Source organism: Canis lupus, chromosome 26 (genome assembly GCF_003254725.2).
Source record: "Canis lupus dingo isolate Sandy chromosome 26, ASM325472v2, whole genome shotgun sequence".
In the NCBI taxonomy this organism is placed as follows: Eukaryota; Metazoa; Chordata; class Mammalia; order Carnivora; family Canidae; genus Canis; species Canis lupus.
Genome location: NC_064268.1, coordinates 24,549,903 through 24,577,727, shown reverse-complemented (window position 1 = coordinate 24,577,727; position 27,825 = coordinate 24,549,903). Strand labels below are relative to the sequence as shown.

The window sequence follows — 27,825 nt, the reverse complement described above, 5'->3', positions numbered from 1 at the left end:
GGGAGCTGAGGTCTCGAATTCGAACTCGGGTCCGCCCCGGCGCCCCGCCCGGAAGCCGCCCACTGCGCGCGTGGCTCGGGGCGGCCGAGGCGCGCGGCGCCGGGAATCCCGAGCGGAGTTGGAAGCCGGGCCCGTTCATTTGCATGCTAATACCCAGAATGCTTTTCCCCGCACACCGCTTCTCTTAATGGAAGCGCTCAGTTTGGAACCGTGGAAAGTTTGGAGCACATACTTTGCTCCCTCTTCGCAACTGTGGGAACTTCCTCCCCGCGCACGCGGTGCCCGCAGCCCCGGGCTCCGAGCCGGCTGGTGGCGGCCGCCAGCACTTCCCCGGCAGGCGGACCTCGGCATCCAACCCGCGCGCGGCAGCATCCCCAGGCCCGCCGGGGACAAAGCGCCCTGGCCTGCCGGCGGGGCCCCGGCTGGAGCGCTCGGCGACTCTCTGGGTTGCGGGCGCTGGGGATGCTCCCGGCCTCGGGACGCTTTACGGCGCTCCCCGGGCCCGCCAGTACCCCCGGCTGTCTGGGGGCTGCCGGGGCGCGCGGGGCCCCCCCGTGCCTGTCCACCGCCCTTGCCTCCGTGTGGTCGCTTCCCCGAGCCAGTGACTTCCCGCTCCCCGGGGCACAAAGCTCAACGTGTGGCGGTCTGGGAGAAGGGCTGGACGGTGACCTCCTCTCCGCAGCTCTCCCGGGCACGCAGCCCCCTCGGTTCGGCCCGTGAGAGGGGTGCAGCAGCAGCAGCTCCGGAGGCTCGGCCTGCCCCCGGCCAGGACCCCGGGCCCTCGCTGGCGCTGCGAGCGGGAAGGCGGTCGCAGGCGACTTCTGGGGATTTGGCGCATCAAAGTGGGGCTCCGAAGGGTAACCGACGCCCGCTCGACTTACGGGTGCACACCACAGGCTGGGGGGCCCGGGTCTGCACCCCTCGGCCCCTCACCCCTCCCTCCCGTCCGCTCGCCGCCACTCTCGGCGGGGAGGGAGGGACAGCGGGAGCTGGTTTGCTGGCTAGGCGCTTCGTTTGCATTGGTCCGGGGGGGCTGAGACTGCAGCCCCCGGCCCCGAGGGCGGGGTGGGGAGGCGGGGGCCGGACGGGGGCTCAGTCTGCGCCAGCATTGGCGGAGCTGGGGAATGGGGAGGGGGGGGCAGGAAGCGGGGGGAGCGGAGCTGCGGGGGGGGTGTATAAATAGGGAAGGGGGGACGTGCATCCTCGGCTGGGTGAGGGGGGGGCGCTCGGCACAAAGAAAGTGGAAAGTTTGCAGCGCGGGGCGGCCCGGACCAGGGATCCGGGTGCGCACGTGCAGGGCCGGGGGCGCCGGGGGCCCCCCACGCCGAGCTCGCCGTTTCTTTTTTTTTTCCTTGCAAGCGAGAGGGGGGGGTGTTGTTGGTATCGCCCCCTCCTTCTCCTCCCCCCAGGGGTGAAAGTGCAAGAGGAAGTGCAGCCGCTGCCATCTTTCCTCCGCTCCGAACACACGGAGGCCGGGGCCGCAGCGCCGCCGCTCCGCCGCCGCCTTCGCCCGGCCCCGGGAAGGGCCCACCCAGCCGCCGCCACTGCCCGCTCGCTCCAGCGTTCGCCGTCGCCACCGCCCGCCAGGCTCCGGGACCAGGCCCGCGCTGCCGCCCCCGTGCGCGCCCCGCCGCCGCCGCCTTCGCCTTTTGTTTCCTCCGCTCCGGCGCCCCCGCCCCGGCTCGCGCTTTGCAGGGGACGCAGCGCGCGCCCCCAGCGGGCCCGGGAAAGCCGCGGCGCGCGCGCGCACGCCTGCGCGGCAGACCCCTCCGCCTCCTCCCCGCGCGCGCGCGCCCCTTTTGGCTGCGCGCCGGCGCCGCCTGGCGGGCGGGAGGGGAGGTGGCAGGCGCGATTGCGGGAGGGGCGCACCTCTTTGCTCGCGTACCCCCCGGAGGTAGACCTAGAAGGGGAGGCGGGCAGGCGGCGAGGGGAGAGGAGCGCTCGGTCCAGCAGGGGTGGGGGCAGCTATGTGGGAGGTGGTGCGCCCTGCGGTCTAGACAGTCCGATCCGGGCAGGGGGCGTGTGCGCTCGGCGCACCTGCGAGACTACAGAGCCCCGGGCCGGCACGTGTGGGGAGTGTAGATCCGTCCGCTGCGCCCGGCTTCTCGCTGCCTAGGGGAAGGGAGGGGGGCGGGCGAGCGCCGCGGCCCGGTTTGTGGGGAGGGGGCGGCGGCCATGGAGCGGGTGAACGACGCTTCCTGCGGCCCATCGGGCTGCTACACCTACCAGGTGAGCAGGCACAGCACCGAGATGCTGCACAACCTGAACCAGCAGCGCAAAAACGGCGGGCGCTTCTGCGACGTGCTCCTGCGGGTGGGCGACGAGAGCTTCCCCGCGCACCGCGCCGTGCTGGCCGCCTGCAGCGAGTACTTTGAGTCGGTGTTCAGCGCCCAGTTGGGCGACGGCGGAGCTGCTGACGGGGGTCCCGCTGACGTGGGGGGCGCAGCGGCGGCCCCAGGCGGCGGGGCTGGGGGCAGCCGGGAGCTGGAGATGCACACCATAAGCTCCAAGGTGTTCGGGGACATCCTGGACTTCGCGTACACTTCCCGCATCGTGGTTCGCCTGGAGAGCTTCCCCGAGCTCATGACGGCTGCCAAGTTCCTACTGATGAGGTCGGTCATTGAGATCTGCCAGGAAGTCATCAAACAGTCTAATGTGCAGATCCTGGTGCCCCCTGCCCGGGCAGACATCATGCTCTTTCGTCCCCCTGGGACCTCGGACTTGGGCTTCCCTTTGGACATGACCAACGGGGCAGCCTTGGCAGCCAACAGCAATGGCATCGCAGGCAGCATGCAGCCCGAGGAGGAGGCAGCCCGGGCTGCTGGTGCAGCCATTGCGAGCCAAGCCTCCCTGCCTGTGTTACCCGGGGTGGACCGCTTGCCCATGGTGGCCGGACCCCTGTCCCCCCAACTGCTGACTTCCCCGTTCCCCAATGTGGCATCCAGTGCCCCTCCCCTGACTGGCAAGCGAGGCCGGGGCCGCCCACGGAAGGCCAACCTGCTGGACTCAATGTTCGGGTCCCCAGGGGGCCTGAGGGAGGCGGGCATCCTTCCATGTGGCCTGTGTGGGAAGGTGTTCACTGATGCCAACCGGCTCCGGCAGCATGAGGCCCAGCATGGTGTCACCAGCCTCCAGCTGGGCTATATCGACCTTCCTCCACCCAGGCTGGGTGAGAATGGGCTCCCCATCTCTGAGGACCCCGACGGCCCCCGAAAGAGGAGCCGGACCAGGAAGCAGGTGGCATGTGAGATCTGCGGCAAGATCTTCCGTGACGTGTACCATCTCAATCGGCACAAGCTTTCCCACTCGGGAGAGAAGCCCTATTCTTGCCCGGTGTGTGGGCTGCGGTTCAAGAGAAAAGATCGCATGTCCTACCATGTGCGGTCCCACGATGGGTCGGTGGGCAAGCCCTACATCTGCCAGAGCTGTGGGAAAGGCTTCTCCAGGTGAGGAATAGTGCCCCCTACCCCGTGACCTGTTCTCTTCCTGGCTCATGGGACAGTTTCTTGCTGAGATTTGGGAGGAGTGGGATTTGTGGGGGTCACTCGATCCTCTAGGGCCACATCAGGTTTGGGGAGAGTATTTTGGCCCCAGTTGTGTGGCCAAGAGCTGCTTTCTCTTCCTGCAGGGAAGTTCTCTGGCACTAGGCGTGCCCTACTGTCTGTCTTCCTTTGGGCCTTTTGGGAAGGGGCTGGATTCCTCAGGCCACAGCCACCGGGCCTCACCATTCTTCTCCCTGGGCTCCCTTTGTGTTTCTGGCACCAGGCGTGGGGCCCCCTCTGGGGACTGGAGGCTTTTCCTCCAGCGACTTTCCCTGCTTGAATGGCTGCCCAGGGAGGGAGTGAAACAAGTGCATCTGGGACTCCTTATACTCCATGCTACTAAATCCCCCCCTCCCCAGGCACCAGCCGTCCTGGGTAGGCAGACTCAAGCTTCGGCCCTCACACCCTCCTGGGATCATGGAGCACAGAGTTCTGCACCGAGTCTCTTAGCACCAAAATCTTTGACCTATTCTGACCTGGTGGTTCTAGAGCCTAACTGAACCCAGTGATGCCCTTTATGCTTTCAGGACAGAGAGGGTGCGTTTTTAGAGTCACTTTTTAGCGAGCCTGATAGGGAACTGAAGACTTGTCTGGGAGCAGAGGGTTATTTTGCTTTTCCTTGTAAGATAATATTCAGAATAAAAGGCTGGTTTTAACTTGCCTGGATACCGAGAAGCGTGTGTGTCTGTGAACCTACGGATGGAGAACTCCCTTGGAGGGGCCCCAGCCAGGAACCAGTCTTACCGGTCAGGCAGCCCCTGCCCACCTGCTCCACGGGCATCTGGTTTACCAGCCCAGCTGGGGACTTAAGGCTCTATCCCGTGGCCTCTGGGGACTGAATTCCATCCGGGTGGCATTCATTGGCTGCCCTGGTGGGAGAGGCTGGGGGAGGGGAACACTGAGTTTCTAAGGGGCTTTAGTCTGGACAATGAATCACACATACCCCCTTCCAGAAAGGCTGCAGTGCAGCCTTGTCTCATTCTAAAGCCACCTCCCCTGGTCCCAGAAATCATTTGAGCTTCTGGGGGTGGGGGTTGGGGCAAGGTCAGAGACAAACACTCCCCTTCCCCCTCTAGAGAAAAGCAGGGCAGAGAGGCCTGGGCCTGTGGAGCTGGGTGGTGACTTTGTCTTTGTTGGGATGGGATGGGGAAGAGGGAGTCCTCTCCATGGGGAGGTGGGGGGGGCGGTATGTGTGTGTGTGTAGGTAGGTAGGGGTCAGGGGTCTGGCCAGGTTTGTGGCCCCATTTATAAGGTCTTGTTTTAAAGTGTCTCGTGGTTCTCTTTTCCAGGCCTGATCACTTGAATGGACATATCAAGCAGGTGCACACTTCTGAGCGGCCTCACAAGTGTCAGGTAGGGGTCGGGGCCGGGACAAGATGGGCTGAAAGAGAATGCTGCTGTTCTCCCAGCCCAGCCACAAGCCAGCTGATGTGTGTGCTGGGCCGCTAACTGACCACCACTGCTGTGCACACCTCCCCCTCTGTCCCTCCAGCCTCCGTATGCTTTCCTCCTTTGTTCTTCCCCCCTGGCCCCCTCCCCCCCACCGCTGATGTCCCCTCCTTCCTGGTTGCTGGGTCCTGGTTCCCACCCTGTCTCTGTCTTCGCTCTTTTGCTTGGCTTTCCTCTCCTGGCATTTGCCAGCTCCTTGGACGGTGGGCCACGTTGCACAAGTGTCGTCCTGGGGGCACTGGCTCCCCATTGGGCCTGGCTTCTGGTTCCCAGCAGTTTGCAGGAGCCACTGCGGAGAAGGAAGGGTTTGTAAAGAGCTCCTGGTGGTCCAGCTAACAGCTCTTTCCCTTGTCAGCCAGGCAGGCTGACTTTCTGGGGTCCCCTGAGTTCAGGGCATGAGGGGTGGCAGTGGGAACGACAGCAAAGGAGGACAAGAGTGAATGGTCTCGTTCTTTGAGCACTGGCACCTGTTTAACCCATCTGAGCCATGTGTGCAAGCAGCCAGGGCTTCTGAGGACTGGAGAGGAAGGTGGTTTCCTCTCCTGGTGAGCTCTTTGTGTAGCAGGGAAGGCTGGGCAAAAGTCTCACCCTTGGTGTGTCTGTTTCAACAGTATCTGGGGGCCCTCTGGTACCCAGGAAATTGAATTTCCTCTCCTGGCCACTGAGCATTCCTGTGTGGAACACCTGTATCTTCTCCTTGGCTATCTTCCCTCCCCTGCCACGTTCCCGCCATCTGAGGGGGAGAGAGTCGGGGGGTGCTTGTTATAGCTTCTGGTAGAGTAACGTGTTTCTCTTATCCTGTTGGTGGCAAGGAGGGAGGGGTTCAGGGAGACCTGCAGGGAGGAACAGACGTGCTGTAGGTAGGGCAGCGAGCCCCCAGGGCTCAGGTGTGGAGCTGTTCACAGCCAGCCAGGCCAGGTGGCCTCCCCTGAGGACGTTGACCTAGGGTGGGCATGCTGGGATCTGTCTGTGCCTTGCTGCCTTCTCTCTGTCTCTGAGTCTCTCATCACAGAGCACATTGTGACTCTCCCAGGTAGTGTGCTGAGCAGCCTGGCAGAGTAGGAGGAGCCCAGAGGGCAGTGGGGGCGAGCCCGGTGGCCGAGGGGGGTAACCTGCACTCTCTGCCCTTTTTCCAGGTGTGGGTTGGGAGCAGCAGCGGCCTGCCGCCCCTGGAATCTCTTCCTAGCGACCTGCCATCATGGGACTTTGCCCAGCCTGCTTTGTGGAGGTCGTCCCATTCGGTTCCTGACACCGCCTTTTCCCTTTCTCTAAAAAAATCATTCCCAGCCCTCGAAAACCTGGGCCCAGCACACTCCAGCAGCGCTCTCTTCTGCCCAGCCCCGCCGGGATATCTGAGGCAGGGCTGGACTGCCTCAGAGGGCAGCCGGGCCTTTACCCAGTGGCCTGTAGGCTAGCCGGCGCCTCCCCAGAGAGGGTTTTCTGTGGAGGGGAACGGGAATGGCGGTTGCTCTGAGACCCCTGCTTTTGGGAGAGGCCAGCAAAATGGTTCCTGCCCACCATGCCCAGCTCCTTCCTGTGTGATTTGTAGTCTTTCCCAGCTCAGGGACCCCAGGGGTAGTAAGGAGCTCCTTTCTGGGTCCCCCCACAGGCTGTAGGTTTCTTTCTGGGTTCTCTTGCTTTTTTCTCCCCCTTTAACAGTTGGCACCCCTAGGTATCTGTCCTTGCCTGGGTGATTTTAGGGGTTGGTGCTTTCCCAAGAACTAAGTCATGGGCTTACGTGCTTCTCCCTCCCTTAGCATCACCTCCCGTAAGGTGTGGGCTTTGGCTATCCCCCCTCCCTCCTCTAAGGATGAGTCCCCCTCCAGAGGAGATTGGGTCAACCTGTGCCGCCCTTGTCCCTTCCCACTCAGACAGGTCCTGCTTTTATTTCTGGCTAGTGAGTTAGACTTTTGTGTTTTTGAGGTTTATTAGCAGGTCTGCTCAGGAACTAGACTAACCAGTAGCTTTATATTGGATCACCCCAGTATATTGTTTTGGGGGCTGATAAAGCAGGTGTAGACCCCACCTTAGATCCCAGTGATATGCCCTTTAGCCCCCCGCCCCCAGCCTCCACGGGGGTAACAGGAGTGATGATAAAAGTTTTCATTCTAACATTTGAGGCTTTGTGTGTTTTGTCTTTGATCTCTGTCATAACACTGACATCATTGTCCCTTGGTGTACGTAACGAGCCCACTCCTGCCCTGCTCCTCCAACACTTACAGACCTGCAGCCCCTACCTCCAGCCCCATTAGCCAGAACTCCCCTAAGGATGAGCCAGCAGGTGCAGACATGCTGGGCTGTCTGGGCTGGCTGGCCAGTGTGCCTGGGCTTGGTTAAACAACAGGGGCATGAGTTTTGCATGGTGTGTATTCTGAAAGCATCAGAGGTGAAGAGATAGCTCTCTGGGCGTAAGAGCTGGGCCCGAGCTATACCTCTCCACCCCTCCTAATACCACAGATGACAGAAGGGGCCAGTTACGGACACTGGTGCCCCAGCTTGAGTGAAAAGACCATCTGAGTGTCGGGGCATGAAGCCTCAGGCTTGGCAGTGACACACACATCTCCCCAGGGCTTGGCCTGAGTGCCCCTCACTGGCTCAGATGTCTCAGGCACTGCTAGCCTAATAACTACAGTGGGGCTGGGCCATCTCCCCCACATGGAGTTCAGCCTGAAGCCAAGAGACTAGAGCAACTCAAGACCTCTCCTGTTACTTGTAGTGGCCTCACTTCTCAGGGGCTAGTTGGGATGGTTTGGGCTGGGGTAGCTCATTAGAGAAGGGATGAATTGGGAACAAGGGAGCTGACACCCCCAAGAAGAAAGGGACCAGCGAGGCCAATGGCCTTGGGCCTCCATGTATTGCCTTTACTCTTCCAGGGCTATAAAAAAGACTGCTTAAGACCATACCCCATCCCCCCACAAAGGCCACCAAAGGTTGGCTGTGCACTAGTGGCCCTGATACCATTTGGGCACCATTCTTGAGTTGCTTAACCCTGGGGAGGAAAAGCTTTAGGAATTCTGGGATGGGGAGAAACTGTTAGGGGAGTGAAGGGAGCATGGCTGGGACTCAGTATTGAATGGGGAAGACCAGAGGAGACCCAAGCTCAGGGTGGCTGGGCTGGGACCTGGCAGATGTGCTCCTAACAACAACAGGCTGTCTGTGCACAGGGCCGAGGGGGAAGTGGTGGCCATTCCAAACATCAGTGGTGATCAGAGCATGCTATGCTGGCCCACTCTTTTCCCATCAGGGTCGCACTGTCTTCTCTCTGTCTCCAGGATGAGAAGCACCTTTCTCCCGAGTTGCCCCAGTATATAGATTTTAGATATCCCCTTCTTTGAGATCTCTCTTTTGGCCACTCTTCTGTATTGTGTGACCAAGCTCTTTATGTTCTGTGTTGTCTAAACTTCTGACAGGCCTAGACTCGGACTTACACTTTGACAATTCCCCACCAAAACTCTAGGGACTGTAGCCATGAAGGGTTACTTCTGGCACAGAGAAGCCAACTCCAGCTTGGCTTTGTAATATAGTGAAAGTTTTTGTTGTGTTTGTGGGGGATTTTTCCCCAGCAGCAGATTTACATTCCTAATTATGTTTGCTCAGGGTAAAGTTAGCTTTCATTCCTTCAGAGATAATCAATGGAAGAGGGGGTGGGGGAAGTCGGCTTGGTCTGAGATTTTAATTTTGCCTAGCTAATCCCTCAAATGGATAATCCACTTGTGGATAATTGAAGTTTGGCTGTCCATTATCTTTAGGTAGCACAGTATGACAGGCAGTGCTTTAAAGGACAGACCCCAAAGGAGGTTGGCAGGAGAAACAAGGCATCACTTTCACATCCTTCTAGTGGCGCCTCTCCCAGGGACCACAGAAATTGGAATTCTGAATGTGTGCTTTCACATTTTCTTCCACCTGGTCCATGTTTGGTTCCTTTGAGATCTTAGGCATTGACCACACTGCCTCTCATTGTTGGAGGGCTGGTCCTCAGGTCACTGGTTGGCAAAGCTGGCAAATTATCCCCAGATAATTGTCAGGTGTACCCCTCTCTCCCGAGGGTGTTTTTGGCACCCTTGCTCTGGTTTACAGGCAGGTGGGCTGGGTGGAAGATGGAATCCCCCACACACACTTTTGCCGGTGATTGGGTCCAGAAGTCTGACTGAGGAGGGGCCCACCTGTGCCCAAGACCCAAGTGCCTATGATGTTTCCTAAGTCACCTGTGTTCGAGTTTCTCTGCACAAATGCTGTCACCTCTCCCTTTCTGGGGAGTCCTGGCCACCCTGCACTGTGTTAGAAAGTATAAGTACCCTTCCCTCACCAGAAGCTATCCCTGCTGAGTCTGGAAATGGGCAGAGCACAGGCACAGGGGCTGCTGGTTCATATTCCAGTCATCTTGTATCCCCTCTGGGCCTCTGTCTGCCTGGCTATAAAGTGGGTAAGGGACAAATACCTCAGGGAAGCTGGGAGGGGAAGCAGGGTACTGGCCAGCAGCTGAGTCATGTACTTCAGGCAAATCATTCTCCAAACTCAGTTTCCTCATTTGTCAAATGAATAAACTCAATGTGTAAAACAGATAAAGGCAGTATTTCATTAGCATAAGGTGTTCTGTTCAGATATGCAGCTATTTCTTAAGAGACGATGACTGAGAGCCAGAGAGCCTGTCCTGATGCACACAGACATTGGGGACTGGAGTAGGAACAGCAGCATCTTTGGCCTCCACAGTATCGCATACACTGGTTTCTCACTTTGAGCACGTACAGTAAGGAGATAAACATTTGTACGTGGTAATGGCGTTCAGACATTTACCTCGAGGTCTCAGGATCTCAGGAAGTGCTTCTGTTAGACAGCAGGAGCAGCTCCATTCTAGTGACCTAATGGGGTGGTGGGTCTTCAGTGGGTTAACATTCGTTCTGAAGGTGAATGTTGCTTTCTCTTGGGAGTTCTAAAATAGTTAAACACACACACATACACACATAGAACAATGAATCAAACTTAACGTGAAACTCTGAAACATCTCCATGGAATCCAAATAGTTTTTAAACTCTCCAGACTGAACTCCCTCAAGGACTTCCCTGACATTCTGTGACCTCCAAGGCTGGAGTACCTGAGCAAACCTCCAGATGAGGAAGGACTGTTGTGGGGAGGTCAGGGACTGAGACTGAGTCAAGTAAGCCCTCAGGTATAGGAAATGCCTGAGGACCTGGGGCTGCCTCCCAGGGCTCTGGTGCTGACCCACAGCTCCTGAGTCATCTGCTCCTGGGATCTGGCTAGGATTTGGTGCTCATACCACAGCTTTCTATGGCCACACTCTTTGAGAGTGAGAACCAGCGTGCCTCAGAGGGCTTCTGTATGGATGGATTGCATGGGATCAGTGTCTCTGAAAGGCTAACCATGGTGCCTGCCTGGCATAGAATGCATATTAGATCAATGTGGGGTGGTATCATTCTTGTTATTACCATCACTTCCCCAGCTTGACATCATAAATGCTTCTGAATCATGTGGCCTTCTTTCTCTCTGTTAATTCTCACGTTAGCAGAATTGCTAACGTGCTATCATTTTATGGGCTGCTTTCTCAATACAAACTCACAAGAATATTACAAGGAGTAATCTCTGTGCTTTGTCCTGCCTTCGCTTTCATTCCCCTGTGGCCAAGACTAACGTCACTTTTGAATAAAGTGGATAAATTGAATTCTTTTTATAAAGCAAGTAGGGAAAATCCAGGATGGAGAACAGGAAGACTGGTCTGTTCATATGCCAATTTACTTCTGTAAGTTCAGTTATAGTCCGTCCAACTAAAGTCAGTTCTTCATGTTTAAGAATGAGTGAATGCCTCATCTTTATTTTGTAAAGGAGTGTGAAACGTAGTGTACCATGTTCTGGGCATGTTGTAGTAACCACTTGGAACCAAGAATTCCAACTCAAGTGTCTCATGAGGGGGCATCATGGGAAATAAGAGCAACTTACTTGCCATTCCGGGGAGAAAGTGTGGGCAGCACGTAAAGCTCTCTTTATACAGGGATTCCATGTGTTGGTCCAAAACATTTTTTGTTTCCTGGTGTGCTTGGTGGGGAGTCGGGAGTGGAATGCCAGTTTTCACCTCATTCTGTTTTCCTTTCTGCCCTCAGACCTGCAATGCTTCTTTCGCCACTCGAGACCGGCTGCGCTCCCACCTGGCTTGTCATGAAGATAAGGTGCCCTGCCAGGTGTGTGGGAAGTACTTGCGGGCAGCGTACATGGCAGACCACCTGAAGAAGCACAGTGAGGGGCCCAGCAACTTCTGCAGCATCTGTAACCGAGGTAATCTCCTTGCTATTTCCTCACTTCCAGGGGATGGGCCTGAGCTTGCATGGGAGGCCAGGGGTGTCTTGATCACCTTGCCTCAGACTCCACTCCTTGCACGGCTGGCCCTCCCTTCCCACTGAACAATAAACACCTTCATTGCCCAGCTAGCTACACCTCTTCCTTTCCATACTTGGAATGCTTGGAATAGGAGTTCCCAAGAGATCAGCAAATGGGAACAGAAGGAGAGTACTGTTTCCAAACCTGGGCTCATAACATGTGCTGTGTGGATGGCAGGATGGATATATTCTGTAGACACCACGGAACTCCTGAGGTTGGCAGGAGAGGCATTAGGCACTGAAAAGTAGGAAAAAGGCGGTCCTGCTTGAGAGCTTTTGCTGGCTGATTCACTGGCATGTGAACTTCAACAACCAAGGAAGGAGGTTGAGTCTGGAGATGGACAAGGGGCAGAAAGTTTCTAACGAACGGTCAGAAAAGAGCCCAAACCCAGGTAGACTGTGGTCTTGATGAGACAGGAAGGTGGAAGGTGCTCTGAGCAGGACAGTGCGCTTGAGGCTGAGGTTGGCCTAGGTGGGGTCTGGCTCTGTGGCCTCAGTGCTGTCGTGATGAAGTTAGGCCTGCCCCTGAGCTTCTGCCAAGGCTTGTTGGTGGTTGGAGGGCTAAGGTTTGTGTTGTGCAAGCACAGTGTCAGTGGAGGAGGCCTGCGCCGTATCTGTGCTGAAGGAGGTCGGGGCAGCTGTCTGTGGTGGGTGTGAAGATGCTTCTGCACGGTGCGCTTGCTTTGGCCAGGTGGGGACGTTGCTGGGAAGTCCTTTCTTCTGAGACAGTGTTGTCCCAGTGCCTCTGGAAGTCTTGGGTATGGCTTAGTGGATTGAGGACTGAGGTGGTTAGGGGATCCAGTGTTTAGTCCACACCCCTCCTACCTGGCCCTACTCTGTTACCTTGAGCTCTCCCTTTCCCTTTCTAAGCCTCGGTTTCTTCGTCACTTAAGAGGGGTTAAGAACACCCCACCTTGCCCACCGCATAGGGTGGTTGTGATGATCCCAGGAGACAAGGTAGGTCAAAGTTCTCTGAACTCCCCGCAAGAAGCTACCCACTTGGGAAGTCCCGGCCTTACGCTTTGTAACCATGTTAGGAAAGACACAGCTGGCTGACACTCTGGTATGGACCAGGCACAACACCCTTGCAGTCCTTGGCTGGAGTCTCTGGGTGCCTGTGCTGCCTCCACATGCCCTGAGGTCACTGGTAGAGAAAGACTGCTGAGTAGCTGAGTGTTCTTCATGCCCTGGAGCTGGGTCCCTCTCTGGGATTGCACACCTGGAGTTTGCCATGAAGGCCACGGATATTGATGTTTGTACCACCAGGAAACCTGCTGTGATAGCAGGGGAGGCGGTAATAAAAACTGATTAAGCTTCCGTCCTATTTTCTGACATGTCAGTCGAACCCTTTCTGGCAGGAGCTTCCCCTGAATAGTGAGCAGTGGGGTTGTGTGTGCAGGGAGTTATCAGGCTGTGGCTGACCATCTTGACCGTGGCTGCCCCAGCTCTAAAAAAGATGGTTTCTTATCTGGTTTCATCCTAACCTGGCTTCCTGACAGCACCCCTCTCTCCCCTGGCTCCTCACAAATAACTAAACCTGCAATGTGCAGTCAGCAGGTGCTTGATAAAGTTTTCAAGCCTAAGTTCTCCATCTGAGAACTGAGGTCAGAGACCAGAGGCAGGAAACCAGTGAGAGTGGAGAAGGATGTTAATGATGAAACTCAGAGCTTAGCTCAGATTGCAGAGTGGGGCAAGAACTGGACGGGAGGCCCAGGGCCAGAGCCCCCGGGGGCCCAGCTCAGGAGGAAAGAAGAGCTGAGAGCAGCAGGGAACAGCAGGGAAAGTCGACCCAGTTAGGAGACAGCTGATGTGGCAAACCCAACAACTGTTGTATGTCGAGACTTGGGCAGCAGCCACTGGCCATGTGACCGGTCTGGGGGAACCAGAAGAGTCAAACCAGAGCCCACCTTTTCTCAGTAAAGCCAAGACTATATCTGGATTATAGGCTAAACACCTTTGAGTCCTAGAATCAGAATGGGAAATCCCATTCCTTCAAGAAGACAAAAGAGGGCTCTGGTCCAGCCCTCCCTAGGCATACAGAAGGAAAGAAAACAATTTTGATCTTTATCAGAAGAGAAGGATCAGGCTTCTACCTCAAGACTCATTTGTTGGGCAGAAATAGGAGGAGATGACTCCTGAGGAAAAAAAAAGAAAAAGAAAAAGGAGGAAGAGGAAGGTAGTTTGTCCAGGAAAAGGATAAGGATACCAAAGACATCAAGACCCTGGAGTCAGAAAGCAGAAAACTGAATCATCCTTCATCCTGCCCACCCCCAAGGCTTTGATACAGGAAGAGGTGCACAAATAAATGAATGTACACTTATCTTCAGAAGGGTTCAAGCAAAGGCTGATGTCAGCCAGATGGTCAGATGGTTGAGGTTGGATCAGGTGCCCTTTCAACCCCCTTCAATCCCAACAGTTCTCAAGCATTCGACTTAACTGCTTATAGATCTGCCAGTCTGCCATGCAAATGACTCTTGCCCATGAAGAATGAGAAGAACAGAGGCAGCCTGGCTGCTCTAGCCCCACATTTGAGACAGATGACTTTGTCTTTGTCTTAGAGACATACCAATACCAGGATGTGGGTCATACCATCTGTAGAAGAAGATAACTTGTAGTGGAAGGAGTTAACGATGGCTAGAAAGGCTTGTTTCCCTATTTGCAAATCAAGGAAATGAGTTGAGTTGAATGGTGGAAAGGAGAGAAGGACCTGGTAAATCACCATGATTTTCCTCCTTCCTTTGTAAATTTCTGTAGCAGGGTCTTTGTATATGCACACATACTTGTATGAGAAAGAGGGATGGATAGCTTATTGGAAATCTGCCTTTGACAGAATGACAATTCAACATTTGAACTCCAACATCATTGGTTAAAGGTAGAAGCCTTCTCTCTGGTCAGAGGTGAGCATACAAGTTGTCACCAGTGCCAGTCATGAACACAGACAGCCTGCCATTCCCCTGGACTGAGCTAATACAAACCTACTTAGTGTCTCCCTCCAGCACAGCTCTGTTGGGCAAGACCCAATCAGAGTTGGACAAGAAGAAAGCAGTCCCTGACCCCTGTGTGGACGTAAAACTTGCAAAAGGAGATTTGCTTCTGGAGTGCAAATTCCAGCATACTAAGCAAGAAAATGCAGTGGAGGATCCGTACTTATAAATTTGGTTATAAATTCTTCATCTCTGGAGTGCAAGGGAGGGTGGTTTGTTGGTTGTAGTGAAGTCACAAGTGTGCTCACTGCCTTCATCCTTCTGGTGCCTGGATCAAGCTGCATCTTTGGTTCTTGGTTAATCAGGGGTGAATGCGTAGGTGAGTTCAGAATTCCGGCTACATATTTCTGGCTTCAAAGATGTGTTCTTCTCAGAAACTCGACTTCTGTTTTATCCCAACACTTGGCTGCTGAGTTGCTCTGTGTTTAAGTTCTGGGCTTTAAGTGGCAGCTGTGGATCTACTCCTACCACCCTGCCATGTGGTTTTGCTATAGATAGTACAGTCTGCAGCTGGGGTAAAGTCAAGAGGACCTAGCCATGTGTTTTTCAGGAAAACACAGCAGATTTTCATTGAGCGTCTGCTGTATTCCCCTAGTATAGCTCTTTCCACAAGGAGTAAATATGATTCTTGGTGCTCCTTTCCTCCTTTCCCATCCCTTTTCATCTCAGTGGACCTGCTCTGGTACACCGTGGAGAGGGCTTCACACCACTGTAGAGGCTCTACAGGGACTATAAAACAAACGAAAATCCCTTTTTTTAAAAAAAAGTATTTATTCATAAGAGACAGAGAGAGAGAGAGAGAGGCAGAGACACAGAGGGAGAAGTAGGCTTCCTGCAAGGAGCCCGATGTGGGACTCAATCCCAGATCCTGGGATCACACCCTGAGCTGAAGGCAGATGCTTAACCACCAAGCCACCCAGGTGTCCCAGAAAATCCCCTTTAAAGTGGAGTTCTGGTGTCATTCGAAAGTCCTGATATCTTATGCTGGTTGCCAGGGGCCACAGCACCAATCCCAGGGGCAGGGCTAAGGTCCTCTTTCCTGTTAGTCTTATATCCTCATTCCCGACAACAGCCCTCCCTCTTAGGAATGTTTATATGGGACCCTTTTTTTTTTTTTCTTAAGATTTTTATTTACTCATGAGAGACACAGAGAGGCAGAGACACAGGAAGAGAGAGAAGCAGTCTCCATGCAGGGAGCCCGATGTGGGACTCGATCCTGGGTCCCCGGCATCACGCTCTGGGCCAAAGGCAGGTGCCAAACCGCTGAGCCACCCAGGCACCCCTATATGGGACCCTCTTAAGCCAGTCTGTCCCCTGTGATTGACCCCAGACAGTCTACTGAGTCACAGCACAGGACAGGTCACTCTACTAGGCAGGGTAGGACACCAGTAACTGGACCAGCCGGTCTGTAAAGTAGCTGTATTAGGAAAGAAAGGACAATTCACTTAGTCCTTCTTTCCTCCAAAACTATCAACTGCTATCATCAGAGGAGTATTTGTTAAATAAGCTTTCCACAGTTTAGCTCCTGTCTGCTAGTGGCTTCCATTCTAACCCACCAATATGGCAGAGAAACACAGAAGTGTAAACGGTGATAATGAACGTACTGCTGAAATCTAAGGGATTTCCCCAGGGCCAGGGCCCATTGAAGAGTTTGCTCAGTGCTTAAGGACCACATAGTGGCACATGTCCTGGGGTTGGACTCCATGCTCTGCCATATATATAGTAGCTGCACATGTGCCTGCAAGTTACTTAACCTTACCAACCCTCTTATTTCTTCATCTATGAAACAAGTATACTAATAATTCCCAGCTCATAGGGTGGCTGGGGGAATTCTACAGAATAATGCACATGGTGTGCTGGGCGCTGGCATACCATTATCTCTTGCTGAAAGTGAACCTTTATTACTGTTCCAGCAGTATTTGAAAGGCCATGCCAAATCATATTTTTTAAAACAAGTCTTGTGCAGACATTACACAGTACTCTGCAGCCTCTGACCTATTAAAAGTGGATCCCACTGTTATCCTAGAACTGTAATTTTAGAGGGGGAATAAAAAGCACTTGAGAATGTGTCAACCACATCTGGAGTAGATTAAAGGGCACTAGCACTCCAAGTGGACCTTATGCTAAAACGCTTTAGTTCCTGCTGAAGGCATGTTTTGATCCTTGACCATGGTGCAGTTGGAGGACACAACTTCCTGCAAAACCCAAGTCAGTATCCTTTGACTGGCCTACCTGGTTTCATGTCTTCAGACTTGGCAGCTGGTGTGGAAATGGGCCCAAGATCTGTTCTTCCCAGCCTGAGATACTGCATGGGTCAAACTGACCGGAGCTTCTGGGTTGGGCTGCTGCAGTTTCAAGATGGCTGGATTGCCCCTCCTCCAAAATAAAGACAAGGATGATCTCTGTTTCTTCCTTAAGTGAAACTGATGGATGCTCCAAAACCAAACCAAAAAGATGACTGTGAATAAGAGCTGACTGAGCCCCTTTTACATGATGTGCTATTTCTGTTGTTCCTCAGAAGGTCTGAAGAGTTATTAAATCCAGTTATTCTAAAAGTGAGAAAATTAGCAAAATAGAACATGTCCTGCTAGGTAGAAGAAGGGAGACTCCTGGAGCCATTCCTTTGGGATTTCATCTTGCCTCCATCTGGTTTGTTGTGCATTTACCTTTACAAGTGTTAAGCAGGCATTCTGTTGGTTGGAGTCTTGTGGCTGCCCCTGAGCCTCATGACTTTTCTGACTACATTTCTAGCTGCGGTCTCTGCAGTTGACCTGGGGCTGTGGGACATCTCCAACCTCTCACTACTGAGGCATCAAGCAAGCCTAGAGGCATTTGGCCTCTAGCACTGGCAGGAGCAGGATCTCAGGTCATCCCTCCAGGCAGCTGGCCTGGGTCCTCCACCACAGCCTTGCAGAGTGGGCTCTGCAGAGAAGCCAATTCGAGGACAGTGCCACCTATCCTGAGCCAGGTGGCTCCTGTGGTTGCAGCCGTTTTTGAGCCAACAAGGGGGCCCCTTCTAGGTGCAGCTGACCTGGGAATGCTAGCCAGAGCGGCCAGAGGAGAGGCGTGGGGGAAGCAGAGAGGTATCTCTGTGCTGGCCGCGGGATCTCATCTCCTTTTGTCTTGTTTAGGTTTCTCCTCTGCCTCCTACTTAAAGGTCCATGTTAAAACCCACCACGGTGTTCCCCTTCCCCAGGTCTCCAGGCACCAGGAGCCCATCCCGAATGGGGGAGCAGCGTTCCACTGCGCCAGGACCTATGGCAACAAAGGCAAGCGACCCCTTGCTCTGCACTTTGCTTCTCTGCGCAGACTGTGTTGTGGGGGCGCTGGGCCGGGCGTGGGGAGGCGGGAAGGCTGCCGGCTTGCTGGCCGCCTCAAGGAGGCTTTGAGATCTGAGTGGCAGTGGCCTCCAGGACGAAAGTCACAGTGGGTATCTCACTCCAGGGCAGTGAGTGAGGCTTTAGGGCACTGCCAAGATCCAGCCCCCGCCTCCTCTTCCCTAGCCCTCCTCCCTTGCTCCTGGCCAGCCCTCACTGTCTGGAGCCCTGCAGGGATGCCCCGGGCCCAAGGCTGGAAGAGGAGCCCTGCATGATGAGTCACTCTGGGCCTGTCCATTGCCTGTGGCCCTTTAAGGATTGTGTGGAGCTGCGCTGAATGCTTTATTTTCCTTCGACCCTGTGGACAAGGGGGAGCCGAGGGCTGGCTTCCCCCTCTATAGGGGTGACTGGTTGCTGTGAGCGGCCCTTTCTGGAGGGCCTCTGGCTGCGTTTGTGAGATGCATGGCAATAAATGAGCTACGTGACTGCCTCTGACTTGGAGTTGGTCTGCGGAGAGTTCCCTAGGCCCCACCTTCACTTGTTGATTCAGGTTGTTCTGTGGTATTTGAAGTTGTTGCCTTGGGGATGATGCCAGGGGCTTGGCAGATGGCAGAAATGGCAGAGATGGCATGCTCCACGCTCCCATCACAGAGCTCCCTTCCCGGCATGGCTCTCTGAATCCAGGCAGGAAGCTGCTGATTGGTGGAGGACTGCAGTGTGGGCAGGGCAAGGCAGAGCGATTAGGATTGTCTCGAGGCCCAGCTTGTCCTGAGCCCTGTGTGGGGACAGTTAGCTGACTAAGTTGTTCAAAGTTGCTTTTTAATCTCTATGCTTTGGCCGCTCGGCCCTGGATGGGTTTCGGCAGAAAGAAGGCGGTTAGGACAGGGCTTGTGTTCTTGCAGCATTGGGAAAAGGATTGGTTTCTGTTTCAGCCGTCAGTGGGCTCCGCGGGTTGAGGACCTCTCGGCTCTGGTTCTGCCTTGCTAGAGTGCAGCTAGTCTGGTGTGGAGGTGAGGCCATTGATGTACCTGCTCAGCATCCTCAGAACAGCCGTCTTACCCCCAGGGGCAGCCAACAAAGTGCCTAGGAGCTGGGGGTCCTTGAGTTGTTCTGGATGGAAGCAGCGGAGGCCCCCTCTCCATACCCTCTTCTTGAAGCAGGCTGAGATGGTGGTGAGCGATACACGTGCACCTGCATGAAGAGTCCGCGGCGAGGGAGGCTGGCAGCCCCAGGGCCCTGCTGTCTCACCCCGTAGGCACACCAGGCTCCCAGACTGAGCAGCTGAACCTCCATAGGTTCTGCCAGGGTGGTGGCTGGCCATCCGCTGCCCTCCACAGGCCTGTGAGCTGGCCCTTCCCGACCCCTCCAGGAGGAGGCATCTCCAAAGCCTGGCCTCATCTTTCCTATGTGTTTTGTTTTTTCCTAGAAGGCCAGAAATGCTCACATCAGGATCCGATTGAGAGCTCCGACTCCTATGGTGACCTCTCGGACGCCAGTGACCTGAAGACACCCGAGAAGCAGAGCACCAATGGCTCCTTCTCCTGTGACATGGCAGTCCCCAAAAACAAAATGGAGTCTGACGGGGAGAAGAAGTACCCTTGCCCTGAATGCGGGAGCTTCTTCCGCTCTAAGTCCTACTTGAACAAACACATCCAGAAGGTGCATGTCCGGGCCCTTGGGGGCCCTCTGGGGGACCTGGGTCCTGCCCTCGGCTCACCTTTCTCTCCCCAGCAGAACATGTCTCTTCTCGAGTCATTTGGGTTTCAGATTGTCCAGTCGGCGTTTGCATCATCTTTAGTAGATCCTGAGGTTGACCAGCAGCCCATGGGGCCTGAGGGGAAGTGAGGCAGATGCTGTGTCCCCACGGAAATGGCCACTGGGGACTGCTGAGAAATGCTGTGAATGCGGAGGGAAGTTATGTCTTTGGGTTCTGTAGCTGAGAGATTTTTATTCGTTTTTAACTCCCCGTTCTCCCCACCTGTCACCCCACCCACTCCCTTTCCACCACCCATCCCCTCAGTGGTCTTTAGAAATAGATTCTCATCTGATACCCTGCAGGAATATCTGCAAGACCTGGTATGGGATAAGGGCAGAAAACACTACATAGGCCTCCAAGGCAACACCAGTCTCGGTTTCTCTAATGGGCGGAAGCTGGAGTTCCTGGTGCTCAATTCTTAGTGACCCCAATCCCAAACCCACACCTGACGGCATTCTGGGACTTCAGTGATTTGGGTCCCTTCCCCCTTCTCATATCCCTCAAGAGAAACCACATTAGGGTCGCCACCCACTTACACAATGCTGATGCCCAACTGTTTTTGAAGGAAGCTGGAAGCCTACAGCATCCCATGGACCATGGGGTGAGTGTCCTCCGAGAGCCCCTGAGCTTGACCCTTGACCTGGAGGGCCCCAGACCTTTCTGAGCCCTACCTGGAGGTAGTATTTTGCTACTAGGACAAGCTCAGCTATTGAGGACACACCACCCCAAATTCCAGTTCGTACGTGATTTTAACCATTCAACTTGCTGTTGGGTTTTAATTCTCTAATTATTATTATTATTGTTATTATTTTTTAGGACCAGTTGTAGTGAATTGCTACTGAAAGCTATCCCAGGTGATACAGAGCTCTTTGTAAACCGCAGTCACACGTTAGGGTTAGTATTAAACTTTGTTTAGATGTATCATAATTAACTTGGCTAGTTGATTGTTTGAGGTCTATGGAAGAAATAGTTTTATGCAAAATTTTAAAAATGCCAGTCTGGTCAGGGAGGTATAGGGGGTTTCAGTGTTGTTGGTAGCCAGGAAGGAAGGAGAGCTGGCAGGTGGGGACCTTGTGTACCTCGGCTGTGTCACATGTGAGCAGGCCCAGGTTGACCTGGTGATGTGAATTGATCTGATCAGACTGTATTAAAAACGTTAGTACATTACTGTATCTGCTCCCCTGAGTCCAGTTTTTCAGCCTTGGGTGGGGGGCCCTTTGGGACCCAGAGGGTGGGCATCTGGGGTGGGGGTGGGATCCCAGGAGACCTCTCTTCCTCCTCATTGTACCCACTGCACTGGGACTGATAGGTGCACGTTCCCACTGAGGATTCAGCTGCTGGCATTCACCCATTTGTTCAACAAATATTGACTCCTGTCTCTACTGCTGCGTGCCAGCCCCAGCCTCAGACACCCTTGGTGAGCAGGACATCCTCATGAAGCTTATTAGGAAAGAGACAGTTAACAAGTAAGCAGATTTAACCATGAGTTCAGGTAACAAAACATCCAGGGAGAAAAACTGGGCAAGGTGGTGATAGTGATGGAGGGTAGGTAGGGTAGTCCAGGATGGTGAAGGGCAAGGAGTGGGGCTCTGGGAGAGAAGACCTAGAGTTAGGACCCAGCATAGCAACCAGCTAAGACCCAAGGAGGCACATGGGTAGGGAGAAAATTCTCATGGCTGAGGGGCTCTAAGAAGCTCAGCAACGTGAACCCCCCAAACCCCATGTTACGTACAGGGTTAAGTAAAAGGTTGTTGCGTGCTTTGTCGTAAATGTATGAAGGAAAGGCGGGAAGAGGACAGCAAACAAGGGGCAAGAAATGAGCACAGTGAGGAATTTAATGGGAGCAAAAATTGCAGCGAGAGAGGGCTAGCCAACTTAAAGCAGCCCAGTCCTCTTGAGAAGCCTCTAGGAAGAGGCAGACCCCTAGACTAATAGAAATAGTATTTAACCTCCAAAGAAGTAGGAAAAAGTGATAAAAGAGAAAAATCAACATAGACCAGGAGAAATAAACAAAGCATGAAATGACTGAGACCCACATTAGTATCATTAATTACATTGTTCTGGTTTAAGGCAAAGACTCAGCTGGATTTTTTAAAACACCTCTAAGCCATCTACATGAAATCTTGGGTAAGTTGCTGGTTTCTGTGGAGTGTGTGGGATGGAGGCTCGGGCCATTTAGTATCAGTGTCAGAGGAAAGGGTGATGCTAAAATGCTGAGGCCTTGTGACCACCACAAGATCTGCCACCTGGTGGCACTCGTCAGGCGTTAAAGCAGAGAACCAGGCCTTAAACTGAAGTCATTATCAGTCCTGTCCCCCTCACAGCCCCTCATCATGTCCATGGACAGGTAGGGACCACAGTTAGGAAGTAGTACCTGTGTGTGGCAGGAGGGGAACAACAAAGTAAGCAGGCTGCTTCTTCCAAAGCACTACTCACCTAAGGCCTGAGCAGCAAGAGGAGGCCCCCTGTCTGCCCCCTACCCACCAACTAATGTATTTCCTTTATCCACCTGTGCCCATCAGACCACAGGGAAGAAAGCTGCATAGAACATTGCCATAGTCAAGGTAACAAAACTTGGAAGAAGGGTAAAGAGCCTGAGCTTTGGCTGTCCAACTCCATCATCTGCTCACTGTCAACCCTGGGCAAATCTCTGAGCCTCAGTTTCCTCCTCAGTAAAACAGGCTTGAAGCTTAAAGGAGACCATTGTGAGCTAACAGTTTCTGTGCCTAATTCTCAGCACAACCTGTGAAGTTGGTCCCATTACCAACTTCTGCAGATGAAACAGACTCAGAGATATAGGGACACCCCACCCCTATAGGTGCCTCCAGGTCACCTAGTGTCAGAACCAGGATACAAACTCAGACTCTAGAACCTTTATTCCCAAGCTCCAGTGAGAGTCCTTTACATACATGTAAATCCCTACTACCATGCTTGGCATAGTGCAGGCCCTTACCTTGCCATGTCCCTAGGTCAAGGATTTGCACAGTGGAGTAGAAAAAAGCCATGGAGGAAGTCAGGGTCAGTGGCAGAAGGAGTGCCCCTTTGTGGGTAAGTACTCTTCATGCTTGGGTGACTCCTGGGTTGCCTTGCACCCCACTCCAAGTCATTTGCTCCAGGCAGAGCTGTCACACCAGGAACCTATCCAGCCACTACCTGATGACCTAGGCATAGACTGGGCACAGGTTTCACTTCCCTACAGCAATGAGCACCCACCTCTGCCCCAAGCAGAGATGAGGGAAGCCCCATGGCACCAAGGATACCCTGCCATAGGGGGCTATGGAGAAATGGGACCACTGATAGGTAAAAGTGGGTGGGACTTGGGGACCTGGCAGGTCTGGGGCTGTAGCCAGTCTCAGGATATACTTTGTGAGATACTTTTTACAATTCTGGCAATTCTCCAAGCCTTGGCATCCTTACCTATAAAGTGGGGATGACAGGACTGACTTAGAAGGATTCTGGTGAGGATTAATAACATACCAAGTACTGGGCAAAAAGCTCCCCATGAGTGAGAATGAATGTCTGCCCCTTCCCTGGCTCCTTCTGTTCCTGCTCTCTTCTGCGTTTGTCCCTCTAGATCCTTGGGGGACCCCCCAAACCTACTGCACAGCAACTTGCCTCCTCTGTATTTCCTTGGCTCCCATCTCACATTTCCTACTTAGTATGCCCCAAGCACAAGGCCCCACTTGTGCTTTCCTTTTCCATGTATCAGGCCTTTATTTATGCCAACCTTCAAATCACATCCAGTTTTGGACAATAATAACCTTAATAATAATGACATATATTGTATTTACTAACACAAGTGCCATTTGCCCTCTAAACAGTCCACCTAGGGATCCCTGGGTGGCTCAGCGGTTTAGCATCTGCCTTTGGCCAGGGCATGATCCTGGAGTCCTGGGATCAAGACCCACATCGGGCTCCCTGCATGGAGCCTGCTTCTCCCTCTGCCTGTGTCTCTGCCTCTCTCTCTCTGTGTCTTTCATGAATAAATAAAAATCTTAAAAAAAATAAAAATAAACAGTTCACATAGACTAAATTCAGTGTACCCTTACAACTGCCTAAGGAGGTAGGCACTATTTTTACAGTTAAGCAACTTGCCCCAAACACACAGCTTTAAGTGGCATGCTGAGGATCTGAACCTAGGCCCAGAGTGTTTCTTCATCGTTGCCCTCCACTTGGGAATGCCATGGCTTGACCCCAACCAGCTTGGGGGCTCCCACTCAGCCTCTTCCATTCTCCATGCACACCATTCAATCCCAGCGCCAGACCTTTACCCATGGAACACCTGCCACCTGGAAAGCTCTTTCTGTGCATCTCTGGGCATCTGAATCTTAGCCTTTTCTCAGCCTTTGTTGCCACTGCTCTTCTGGGTCATCACCACTGCCCTGGTTCACAGTGGTCTCCAGCTGGGTGCAAATCCCATCACTACCACTTTCCAACTGGGTAGCCCTTTGGCAGGTATGTCTCTTTTTCATTGTATGGAAAAGGAAAATAGTACCCATTCACAAGGCTGCTGTGAGGATTACAGGGACTGGTATCTATGAACATATTAAGAAACACCCCAAAAGCTCCCATTTAGTTTACCTGGAGTATCTCCTTCACCAGACTATACCCTCATAAGAATGAACATAGGCAAACTTTTTCTGTAAAGAGCCAAAGGGTAAACATTTTTAGCTTTGTGGGACATAAAGTCTCTGTCACAGCTACTCAACTCTGTCATTGTGTGAGAGCAGTCAGGCACAGACAATACATAAACGGATGTGCATGGCTGTGTTCCAATAAAAGTTCACTGATGGACACTGAAATTTGAATTTCATATAACTTTTACATTTTTCAAAATATTCTTTTGACTTTTCCCCCAACCATTTAAAAATGTAAAAACCATTTATAGCTCACAGGCTGTACAAAAACAGGTGGCAGGCTGGACTTGGCCCAAGACTAGAGTTTGCTGACCATGGCCCAAGGCTATTTCTCCAGGCCTTCACCTGATTTCAAATCTTGGATTTCACCCTGACTGGGGTCCCAGCCTATCATGGGCTAACAGTTCCTGTGAGTTAAGCTACTCTGACACCCAGAGCTTGTGATTTCTTGGTCTGCTGATCAATCCATCGATCCATGCAGAGTGTAATTCCACATCCCCCAACCAAGGTCATTCCAAGAACTCGAGCCCACGCACAGAAGGGCCTAATGTGCTCAGAACAAGAACTGCCAGCCCAGGTCACCTATCCAGTTTTCTGGTTCTTTTGTTTTCATTTAGGTCTCCTTTGGGGGTAGAAGTAGAGGAGGAAGGACAGGAGAAGAGGGTAGGCAGGGAGCTGGCAAAAGGAAGGAGTTGGAGGAAATGCTGAATGAATTCTGTTACTGCCTTCAGTTCTTCCTTGGGGCTTATTTATATGTGCTTTCTGGCTTTTCTGAAAGGTCTGGACTCTAAAGCACCAGGGATGAAGCACCAGGCTGCTAGCTTGAGCAGTGAATTCAGAATTTCACAGTTCTCTTGAGTGCCCCTTGCAGGAGGAAATGCCATAGTCATGTCCCCTCTTATATTTAAAGGACGGTAGTCAGCACTCTCCCTGAAGTTACCTAAAACCTGCCCTCTCTCACCAGCATCTTTAAAATCTGTCCTGGGCCTTGGAGAAAACAGGCTGCTGGGGTTTCTTCCAATTTACATAATCATGCCTGGCCACTGAATGCCTGGCAGCAGAGCCTCCGGAATTCTAGTCCTTACATACTCCTCCTCTCCCCACTCTTGTGACCACCTCTGCCCCTCCTCTGAATCTCTCCAAGAGTATAGGGTGCCTTTAGACCCTGTGAAGCAGTTCTCACTGAGGTGGAGAGGTGGAGGGCAGAGCACTAAATGTCTGGATTTGCATCTCTTGCTAAACTGCTGTGAAGGGAAATGCCAAATATTTATCTAAGAGAAGAAATCTATCCTAACAAAACACATTTCCTTTGATGACAGGGCAGCGTGGAGGTAGGTGCCTCTGAATAAAGCTTCTTTGTATCACTATGGATGGGTACAACAGGAAAATAACTTATTTTTGCTTCAGGGAAATTCTGCTGCCCTCTGTAAATCTGGTGCCCTACCCTGGGGCCAGTCCATACTAGGCATAGGTCAAAGCCTGTGGCAATCACTGCGTGATTATTCACATCTCCCTCCCTCCTTCAAGGGCATTCTCTTCTGATTTTCTCCTCTTCTGAGTCAAAATCTGTGCCTTGAGCCTGCTGAATGTTTTGGCACCCATGGTAAGGAGCACAAACTCCATGAGTGGCAGAGCTTGTGTTCAATTTTTTTTTTTTGGATGATTATAAACTATTTGCTAATTCATGTAGTTTCCTCTGCCTATAATAAAGTCTTTATCTTTTGCCTGTCTGAGGAATTTTTATTCAAAAAGCTCAGCTCAGATAGCCCCTCATCTATACAGCTTTCTCTGTTTCCTCCAGAAGAGAGTTTTCATTTATTATATCACTACTATATGCCATGCTCTGTGCAAGAGGCCTTACATATGGCAACAGCTCTATGGTATAAGTTATTTTATTCTCATTGAGGGCCAGAGAGATCAAGTAATGCCAATGTCACATAGCTATGAAGTTGGCAGAGCCAACTGGAATCCTGAGCTGCTCAGACTGGAGCCCAGGGCTCCATTACTGTGTCTCCCTCTGTGGCATCTCCCTGTTCTGCACATATTTTTACTTTTGCATCATGTTTTTATGAATCTATCTCCCCATATGAGACCAGGTTCCTTTGCAAATGGGATTCATGCAAAGATAATTCATTTCTGTCATTTTTGTATTCTCAATACCTAGAATAGTGCTTGGCGCTGAGCAACCACTAATTCATTCAACAGATATTCTGAGTGGCTACTGTGTGCTAAGAAAAACTGAATTCCTGTTCTCAAGGAGCCTAAGCATACAGAGTAGTACAGGCCATGCATGGGACATACACATAAACAGATGTCTGGACTACAAGAGAGAATGTAACATGAGAAGTGAGGGGAAATAAATGTTCTGATGATTTGGAGAAGGATAAAGTGCCAGCCAGGCCTGAGAAGATACCACTAGAGTAGGACCCTGCAACACCCTTAGGACTTGATGATGTAGGATGGATGGGGGAGGAGCAAGGGGGTTCAGAGAAGGAAGGACATGGGCAGATACCAGCCTTGAAGTATCTGAAGTCCAGATACCAGTTGACAGACGATCAAAGTGACAAATCCCTTCACGCCAGTGAGGGAGAAGAGGACCATTTCAGACTGTGTAGGAGCTGCTGGGAAAAGTCAGCCAACCGTCAGATTGAGAAGAAGAACAGATTGAGAAGAAGAAGGTCAGGGCAGACTGTGCTCTAGTGTGGGGGCCAGTGTGGGTGACTGAACAAAGACAATTTCCTAGGGGAATTCTGCAAATATTCTTTCATTATAACAAGAACTACTGCTATTTATTGAGGACATAGTTCTGATTCTTGTGATCATGACACATGCACTTGTCTCCATTTCACAAGAAGAAAACCAAAGCTCATAAATCCAGCACAGAGAAAAAAAAAAAGGCCCGAGATTTAGAATCAGAAGATTTTAGTTCCAAGGCTCACCCTTACTTTTCTATGCCAATGGCAGAAATTTTCTGGAAAATTATGAGAATTTATCAAACGTCTAAAAATATTTATATCTTTTAAGCCAATAATTCTACTTTTTGGGAGATATCTAACAAAGTAACTCTCAACAGCTTAATGCATAAAGATGTATATAAATTGTGGAAGCAGCCTAAATGGTTGGTTAGTAAATAGTCATTTGAGGGATCCCTGGGTGGCGCAGCGGTTTAGCGCCTGCCTTTGGCCCAGGGTGCGATCCTGGAGACCCGGGTCGAATCCCACGTCGGGCTCCCAGTGCATGGAGCCTGCTTCTCCCTCTGCCTGTGTCTCTGCCTCTCTCTCTCTCTGTGACTATCATAAATGAATAAAAATTTAAAAAAATTAAAAAAAATAGTCATTTGAAAATGATGATTACAAAAAATGTTTAGTACCATGGGGGTAAATGTTTATATCAAAAGTGGTGATGAGAAAACAGCAGGTTATGGAAAAACAAAATTGCCTAGGTGGTGAGATCTGAACAATTTTAAAAAGACACCTGGGAAAAAGACTGGAAGGAAATGCAATTGCCACTGATTTATCCAGGCATCTTATCCTGTATAAACTTGAAGGTTTTTTATCTTTTTTGATAGCTGCCCTCAGTGACACCATGTCAAACCCCCTTTTCTCACTGGGTACCTTAATGATGGATGCCAATAGATTCTAAGCTACTTTCAGGAATTAGAATAGTCTCTTGTCATTTAAGATTAATTCTAGATGTTTACACAATAAAACATTCATTTTTGAAGTGTCCATCTCAAGTTCCCCTTCAAAGCTCC

At 52.3% G+C, this 27,825-nt stretch overlaps 1 protein-coding gene and 1 long non-coding RNA gene across 16 annotated transcripts in view; one reads left to right on the top strand and one right to left on the bottom strand.

Annotated features, from left to right (window-relative positions):
• The first annotated feature begins 2,171 nt into the window (after nt 1-2,171).
• On the top strand, nt 2,172-20,606 carry PATZ1 (POZ/BTB and AT hook containing zinc finger 1). Of its 6 annotated transcripts, none has more exons than XM_025474599.3 (5): nt 2,172-3,446; nt 4,832-4,895; nt 11,105-11,276; nt 17,558-17,630; nt 19,105-20,606. In XM_025474599.3, exons 1-5 carry the CDS (start codon nt 2,176-2,178, stop codon nt 19,136-19,138), a joined length of 1,614 nt encoding a protein of 537 aa, XP_025330384.1. In that variant the 5' UTR covers nt 2,172-2,175; the 3' UTR covers nt 19,139-20,606. The 6 variants fall into 6 exon arrangements, with proteins under 6 accessions (XP_025330384.1, XP_025330380.1, XP_025330379.1 ...); XM_025474595.3 differs by having other exon boundaries at nt 17,493-17,630; nt 19,108-20,606; XM_025474594.3 differs by having other exon boundaries at nt 17,493-17,630.
• Nucleotides 9,545-27,825, bottom strand: part of LOC112676834 (uncharacterized) — a 33,698-nt gene continuing 15,417 nt past the window's right edge. For 9 of the 10 annotated variants that reach the window (XR_007406232.1, XR_004809543.2, XR_007406228.1 and 6 more), the window contains one exon: nt 9,545-19,574. This is a non-coding gene — a long non-coding RNA (uncharacterized LOC112676834). The remainder of the gene's footprint in view (nt 19,575-27,825) is intronic. The other variant, XR_007406231.1, reaches the window with a different exon arrangement.

Excerpts from the sequence above, each read along its gene's own strand:
- PATZ1 (XM_025474594.3), top strand. The coding sequence starts at position 2,176 with ATGGAGCGGGTGAACGACGCTTCCTGCGGCCCATCGGGCTGCTACACC. Across the intron at positions 4,896-11,104 it reads AGCGGCCTCACAAGTGTCAG|ACCTGCAATGCTTCTTTCGC; the intron begins GTAGGGGTCGGG and ends TTCTGCCCTCAG. Across the intron at positions 17,631-19,104 it reads CAGGACCTATGGCAACAAAG|AAGGCCAGAAATGCTCACAT; the intron begins GCAAGCGACCCC and ends GTTTTTTCCTAG.